This window comes from Rhinopithecus roxellana, chromosome 6, assembly GCF_007565055.1.
Source record: "Rhinopithecus roxellana isolate Shanxi Qingling chromosome 6, ASM756505v1, whole genome shotgun sequence".
Lineage (NCBI taxonomy): Eukaryota > Metazoa > Chordata > Mammalia > Primates > Cercopithecidae > Rhinopithecus > Rhinopithecus roxellana.
The window spans coordinates 35,056,449-35,064,808 of record NC_044554.1 but is presented as its reverse complement, the minus strand read 5'-3'; the positions used below and the strand labels follow the sequence as shown (position 1 = coordinate 35,064,808).

At 35.9% G+C, this 8,360-nt stretch overlaps 1 protein-coding gene across 1 annotated transcript; it reads left to right on the top strand.

The window, feature by feature from the left end:
- The first annotated feature begins 1,924 nt into the window (after window positions 1-1,924).
- Window positions 1,925-2,961, top strand: LOC104674936 (olfactory receptor 2A12). The gene has a single exon (XM_010379421.1). It carries the CDS (start codon window positions 1,982-1,984, stop codon window positions 2,912-2,914), a length of 933 nt encoding a protein of 310 aa, XP_010377723.1. The 5' UTR covers window positions 1,925-1,981; the 3' UTR covers window positions 2,915-2,961.
- The last annotated feature ends 5,399 nt before the right edge of the window (window positions 2,962-8,360 follow it).

Below are 8,360 nucleotides of genomic sequence, written 5' to 3'. Positions count from 1 at the left end.
TAAATGAGTAATGAAAAATGAATTTTGCAGTTCCTTTGTAGGAAATAAATTCTAAATTTTGTATTCTTTGTGAATTTTGTTTTGAAAAAAGTGTCAAGAACATGGTGAAGAGTGAAAGAAAGAAAAAAATATCTTAAAGAACAGGTAAGAGACATACAAGATATGTTGATAGATGATAATATTGATCCAATAGAAATTCCAGGAAGTCTACACACAGTGAAATGTAGAGTATGGAGGAAAGATAGTCATCTGAGAAAACTGTTGGTCATTTACATTTATTGAGAATTTATTTTTTATGTATTCTATTTTGTTCTCAGGGTTCATTTTTGATCTAAAGACTCGGGTCATCTTCAGTTACAAAAATTTCAATTTGCTTGAGTATAAATTTACCTTAATTATATTCATTAAGTGGAATGTATTTTATTAGTGATTTAAAGACAAATTATTTTCAATTCTGGAATATTTTTGGTGAAATCTTTTCAAAATTGTTTCCTCCCCATTTTCTTCATTCTTTTGCTTAGGAAACTATCGTATCTAAATTTAGTCTCTCAGTCATTTATGTCTCTAAGCTGTGCTTTCAAAATGTTATTCTTTTGCCTGTCTGTATTAGAATCTGGGTAGATTCCTTCATGACATCTTCCAATACACAACTTCTTCCCTTTAAGGGTAGGTGTGGACATTATCCTCTTTATTGTTTTTAAAATTGTGTGTTATATTTCTTACTGCAAAAGTCTATAACTGATTTGTTTTTATACACTAATTGTATTTTCATGGCTATTTTATTTTTCTTAATTTATGTGTCATTTTAGAAAATATGTCTTCATTAATGTATTAAAGCATCCTGATCATCCTTATATTAATAAATATTTGGAAGATTGTTCTATACATTTAATTGCATCTTCAATGAATTTAAGGTTCTAAATATTTACTTTGTTTTACCTTTTTGGTGTTAACTTTGTGTTTTAAAACAAACATGTTAGGCAAATTTTGAGTGGAGTTTTTATTTTTATTATTGTCATTATTATTATCATTATTATTATTACTTGATTTTTCTATCTTGCTTCTCCCTCTTGTGGTCTTTAGATTTTGTTGTTCTTCACCTGGCTCAAAGGGCCCCTTATAAAAAATCAGGTCTTATAACACTTTCTCAGGTTCTGTTGATCAAATTATAGAACTGGCAAGCATATTGATTTCTTGAATGTCACTTTATGCAGCAACCCAGTAGTTGTTTTAAAACTTCTTTCATGGCCCCAATCCAACCCCTTAGTTTCAAACAATCACATCAGTACCACGTCTCGCAACAACTTGCCTTAACCCCATAAAAGCTAAGTTCTAGGTATTACTCTCTGCTTCCAGACTTGGAGCATATTATGTTTCTGATTCATTTCTGGTGTATGAAGGAGTTGTCACATTTTAAACTCTTTGGGGTTTGCATTTTGTATTTTATCTCTCATATCCATGTATTTGAAAGTAGAGGAGAAATTGGAAACCCATCTTGAACAAAAATCTTCACTATCTTCTTATGTAAATATGTCATCAGTAATGTAGGTACAATGATAAAATTGTTCATGTCACTGAGCTCAACTTCTGGGATAAAATAAAGATTGGTGGAAACAGTGGTACATGAAAGAGGACTGGCCTCTATCTATTGCCTCATTAGATTTAGCTGATTGTTGCTTTCAGTGAATATCATGAAATGACAAATCTATTTTTCTCAAAGGAAGCTAGAGACATCAATTTTAACATGAAATCTCCTAGTTTTTAATATTAATCAATAACTACAGATTTTAAATATCTCTAAAAGCCAAATTTGTGAGTCAACATCAGAGGACTTTGGGCTGGATGGACCCATGAAATACTGATTTGTGGCCTCTGGCATAAAATTCATGCCCTATAATGAAATGTTTTTTTAATTTTCTCCCATCAGCTGTGAAATTTCTGTCTTAAGTACATCACAGGATTTTTTTTTTGTCACGAGAACATGGAAAGCAATCGGACCTGGATCACAGAAGTCATCCTGCTGGGATTCCAGGTGGACCCGGCTCTGGAGTTGTTCCTCTTTGGGTTTTTCTTGCTATTCTACAGCTTCACCCTGATGGGAAATGGGATTATCCTGGGGCTCATCTGCCTGGACTCTAGACTGCACACACCCATGTATGTCTTCCTGTCACACCTGGCCATTGTGGACATATCCTATGCCTCGAGCACTGTCCCTAAGATGCTAGCAAATCTTGCGATGCACAAAAAAGTCATCTCCTTTGCTACTTGCATACTTCAGACTTTTTTGTATTTGGCGTTTGCTATTACGGAGTGTCTGATTTTGGTGGTGATGTGCTGTGATCGGTATGTGGCAATCTGTCACCCCTTGCAATACACCCTCATTATGAACTGGAGAGTGTGCACTATCCTGGCCTCAACTTGCTGGATATTTAGCTTTCTCTTGGCTCTAGTCCATATCACTCTTATTCTGAGGCTGCCTTTTTGTGGCCCACAAAAGATCGACCACTTTTTCTGTCAAATCATGTCCGTGTTCAAATTGGCCTGTGCTGACACTGGGCTCAACCAGGTGGTCCTCTTTGCTGGTTCTGTGTTTGTCTTAGTGGGACCGCTCTGCCTCGTGCTGGTCTCCTATTTGCGCATCCTGGTGGCCATCTTGAGGATCCAGTCTGGGGAGAGCCGCAGAAAGGCCTTCTCTACCTGCTCCTCCCATCTCTGCATGGTGGGGCTCTTCTTTGGCAGCGCCATCGTCATGTACATGGCACCAAGGTCAAGCCATTCTCAAGAACAGAGGAAGATCCTTTCCCTGTTTTACAGCCTTTTCAACCCGATGCTGAACCCCCTCATCTACAGCCTTAGGAACGCAGAGGTTAAAGGGGCTCTAAAGAGAGTTCTCTGGAAACAGAGATCAATGTGAAGAATCATTTGGGGTATCCTGAGTGTGTAAGCATGGTTCTCATGACCCTAGGTCCTGGAAATTCTTTTTAGTTCTTTAATTTACCACACTCAGTACTGTTTATCTTTGGACTTCTTATAAAAAGAGAAACTGGCTGGGTGTGGTAGCTCATGCCTGTAATCCCCGCGCTTTGGGAGGCTGACCCAGGCAGATTATCTGAGGTCAGGAGTTCGAGACCAGCCTAGCCAACATGGTGAAACACTATCTCATTAAAAATACAAAAATTAGCCAGGCATGCTGGTGGGCGCCTGTAATCCCAGCTCTACTTGGGAGGCTGAGGCAGGAGAATCGCTTGAACCCAGGAAGTGGAGGTTGCAGAGAGCCAAGATTGTACCACTGCACTCCAGCCTGAGTGACAGAGCAAGACTCCGTCTCAAAAAAAAAAAAAAAAAAAAAAAAGAAAGAAAAAAGAAAAGAAAAGAGAGAGAGAAACTAATTACTTTTACTATTTAAGTCATTGATACCAAACCTGAGATAAACTTATGAAACAGAAAATCACAATCTAATCCTACTCGTGAATATAGATGCAAACCTCTTAAAGAAAATATTAATAAAATAAATCCAGCAGAATGAACTAAGGATGTATTATAATGAAATTATGTATATCCTTAAAATGCAGCAATAATTTAGCATTAAAACAAACAACAAAAATAACTTGCCACGTTAACAAATTAAAGGATACATTTCATATGAACATCTCAGTAGATCCAAGAAAGTGTTTGACAAGATTTAAGATCAATTCTTTATAAGCTAATATAGCAGTAAGACTTTTTAAACAGAATCTACCAAAAACAAAACAAAAATAAAAACAAAGCAGACGTCATGGTTAATGGTGAAATGTTAGCATCTGTCCTTTTCAGATAAAGAATCAGACACAGAAAGAAATCACTCGTTTTTCTTGATTTAACATTTTACTAGAGATCCCAAGCAGTACAGTTAGACAAAAAGAGCAAATACACCCATGCATGCACACACACACACGCACACACACACATTTGAGAAAGAAGAAGCAAATTGTAATTACATACAAATGACATTACTGTATATGTAGGAAATTCAAAAGAATTATAATAAATTTTAAAGTCACTTGGTACAAAATCAATATGAAAATCTATTATATTTTTAAAGCGATAACAAACAATTAAAATGAAACTTGAAAAAATGCTACCACACTACAACAGGATTTAATTCTGAAATGCTTAGGAATAATTATAACAAAGAGTATACAAAAACTCTAAAGAGACAATTAAAAATTTATTGAGAGACTATGGTAAATAAATAGATATACAACGTGTGGTACGCCAAGTTCTTGGACTGAAAAACATAGTATTACAAAGATTCAATCTCCTTATACAATCCCAATCAGTATCCCAGCAGGGTGTGTGGATGTGTGCAGAACTCAACCAACTAATCTTAAAATTCAGGGGACCAAGGCTAGCTCAAACCCTATTAAAAGAGAAAGGGTACAACGTGGGAGGATTTGATCCTCCAGATATCAAAACACACTATGTAGTGCTAATAAGTAGAACGGTGTGATATTTATACACAGATAGACCAATATAAACAAACCAAACAGAATAGAAAGCAAATTAGCATGTATTTGCTTTTATTAGAACTTGCTGTATGAGAGGTGATGCATGGCATATCACTGGGGAATGAAAAAGCTTTGAAGTAAATGGTGTTGGGGTAACCAAGTCTTTATAAAGATATTCAAATCATGCAGAAAATTCCACTTCCAGGGTATTCAAGATTTAAGTGTCAAAGGCAGAACTCTAAAGCTTCTAGAAGAGATACAAGAGAAGGATTTTTTAAACAATACATAAAATTGCTATTGTGAAATAATATCTGATATTATAAAATCTTTAAGTTGCATTACATAAAAATATTGGTATATGTGACTGGGTTGAAATTAAGAATTTACGTTAATCAAAACAGGGCATAAAAAGTGAAAAGACAAGCCACAAAATCTTCTCCTGGAGGCCGGGCGCGGTGGCTCAAGCCTGTAATCCCAGCACTTTGGGAGGCCGAGGCGGGTGGATCACGAGGTCAGGAGATCGAGACCATCCTGGCTAACACGGTGAAACCTGGTCTCTACTAAAAAATACAAAAAAACTAGCCGGGCGAGGTGGTGGGCGCCTGTAGTCCCAGCTACTCGGGAGGCTGAGGCGGGAGAATGGCGTAAACCCAGGAGGCGGAGCTTGCAGTGAGCCGAAATAGCGCCACTGCACTCCAGCCTGGGCGACAGAGCGAGACTCCAAAAAAAAAAAAAAAAAAAAAAGAAAATCTTCTCCTGGAAGACCTTCTAATTTATTGGCTCTCAAGCAGTACCTCCCCAAAGACCAGCATATTTCAGAGTCTCATGCATTGTCTTGACTAGGTGACTTTCAATCATATCTCTTCAGTCTATCTTTTTATGTCATTATTACGTACTTGAAATTTTTCTTTTTGTATATTTTTTCATATGTGTTTTGTCAGTTTACAATCAATAATATACAAGATCATGGTACACATCAATTTTGTCTTGTCATAGATGTGTCTCTAGTATCTAGAGCAGAACTAGGTACAGAGAAGATGCTCAATAATTATCTGTTGACAGATGACCAGTAGGTATCCCCAGGAAAGTGTAAGCCCATCCACATTCTTCCTGAAACCAAGGAGCAACCAAGTTAGGGGGAGAGAAATGTAATTTTATGTTCTATTTATTAATAATTTCTATTTTGCACATAAGAAGATCAAAGAACACAGAGGTTGAGTAACTTACCCTGAGTCACTGAGTTAGCATAATCAATGGAAAATATAGAGTTTTAAAAAATAGGTTCCCTGGCTCCAGAGCTTGTATTCTTTTGTTGTTAAAGAATAGAAGTTTATGTCCAAGATCAGGTGCCAAGCATTGTCGAGCTCTAGTGAGGACTTTCTTCTGGCTTTCAGAGGGTGTCTTCCCACTGTGCCTACACATGACAGAGAGACAGAGAGAGCCCATATTCTCAAGACAATACTAACTCTATGTGCAAGTGTAGCTTACACCACTGACCCAATGATTCAAGACAAAAGATAAACATAACTCCCTTCTATCACCAGGAAGGAGAGTTATCAGGATCGTTGAAGGAGGACTTTTTTCCTCCCTTTTCTTTCTTTCTTTTTTTCTTTCTTTCTTTCTTTCTTTCTTTCTTTCTTTCTTTCTTTCTTTCTTTCTTTCTTTTTTTCTTTCTTTTCTTTCTCTTTCTTTCTTTCTTTCTTTCTTTCTTTCTTTCTTTCTTTCTTTCTTTTCTCTTTCTTTCTTTCTCTTTCTTCTTTCTTTCTTTCTTTCTTCTCTATTTTATTTCCTTCCTTTCTTCCTCCCTCTTTTTTTTCATGAAGGACACATTATTGTCTCCTATGGAATTCTCAACTGTGAATACTCTATTGGGAATAATTATTATGATATTGAACCACTGTCACTGAAGGGAATTAATATCCCCTTCAACCATGAGATCTAGTGATCATTAATTACCTTGTGAGATATGCGGGGGTGGTAGTTTTACAAACTTAACTCTATGGGTAAATAAACAAAAAAAAATTTTTTGTCAGAATGTAAGTTAAAGAGACCTTATAATAAAGGTAGTATAGACACTAGGCTTGAAAAACTAAAATTAGTAGGGGAAAAGAGATAAGTCATTCAGGTAAAAAGAACAGCAAGAGTCATCATAATGCATGGCATCGTACACAAATTAAGATAAGACAGGAATAGGATAAAAATAGAAATTTTAATTCTGAAATCACCTTAAATTTAAAAATGAAAGCGGAATAGAAGTTTTTGGCAATACAGTGTATGAGTCATTTTCAGATTTTGTTGTAGTGAGAAAATTTTCTGACATAACAATGTCTAAAACTAATAAAGAAGCAAGAGAAAACTCTTTTTTGTCTTTCCCCCTTTTATCAAGAAGAAAAATCTTTTCCAGAAAGACTTCCTCTCAGCAGATTGTTTGCTTGTATTGCTTTGGCCAAGACTGAGTCAAATGGAAGTCCTTAATCCACTTACTAACAAAGAAGACGAGATTGAATGCTTGGCTTAGATCAGTCATGGTTTAATCTCCCCTAGCTCATAGCAAGGACCATGTTCTCTGATATCTGCACTGCCTGAGAATCAGTAGAGGGTCAGCAAGGAAGTGGGCAATGACCATCGAGCACACAACTGGCTTATCGGACAAATGGTTTAAATTCTGAAGCTAACCTCCTTAAATCTTGAAAAGAAGTAGGCCTTTGAAGTGTGCAAATTTTCTCATCCATCAATTTTTGGGACCCAAATGATACTCTGTGAAAATAAGGCACAATGTTTAAAAGTATAATGGCTATAATCTGTAAATATAATAAAAAATTATTCTTACATCAAAGGGACTCCTTTAAGAACCTAATCTGATACGGCTTTAAAAAAAAAAAGATTCTGAATTAGAATAAGGATTTTAGTTACAGAGTAGATGCTCTTCCTTCTGCTATATTAAATATATATATATATATATATATATATATACACACACACATATACACACACTTCAAAACAGCGTGAGGAGTATGAAAACAGCTCTATAAAAATATCTAAGATTGTCAGTTTATCCTTCTAGCCATATGTTTCTTTAAGTTCACAGAAATATCTGCAATTCAATTAACCAAATATGTAAGGGATGTGATTGTATTTTCCTGTATTGCCTAACTTATTTTCAGATTGGGCAAATGTTCTTTTTACACAAAAAATTAAAGTCAAAATGATTTCCTAAAATATTGTGGGATCTCATTTTTGCCAAATTATTTATCTGTCTGTCCTATTGTCTTTGCATCTGTATATGTTAATGAAGAAATTTAAGGGATATTGAGCTATCAATCATAATTATTTCTGGGTGCTGTGGCCTAAAATAATTTTATTTTTTTATTGAACTTTTAAAAAATGTCTTTATTTTGTACATGTTGAGCTTAAGTCCTTCCTACCAAAAAGAGGGCAATTTTTTTTTCCCCTTAAAGTATGTAGGGAGACAGGATGACAAAGGAGTATTAAGACTTTTAAGAAACAGGCAACATGAGTACAGATTTCCTGTTTACCACCAGCATGGAGCAAAGGGAATGCAGACAGTTTTCTCTCTTGATCAGTTGTATCCCTCATGCCTATAACCTGAACTGTGCCTGACACGTTACTGGTGTATGATGAACACTTGATTAAGGTAGACACTGGGGCCCAGCGCCAACTTTCCAACTGTTGAACAAAGTGCAATGCAATACTGTTGTCCCATTAATAAGCCCAAACTTGGAGACAAAATTGCTGGAGAAGTCTGTGGCTGTAAGAGAGAAAGGCAACATCTCCCTTCAAGCCTGTTCATCCACAGTATATTGACAGTGGCAACAAGTTAGAAAACTCTATTTGACAGTATTTTCTCTCACC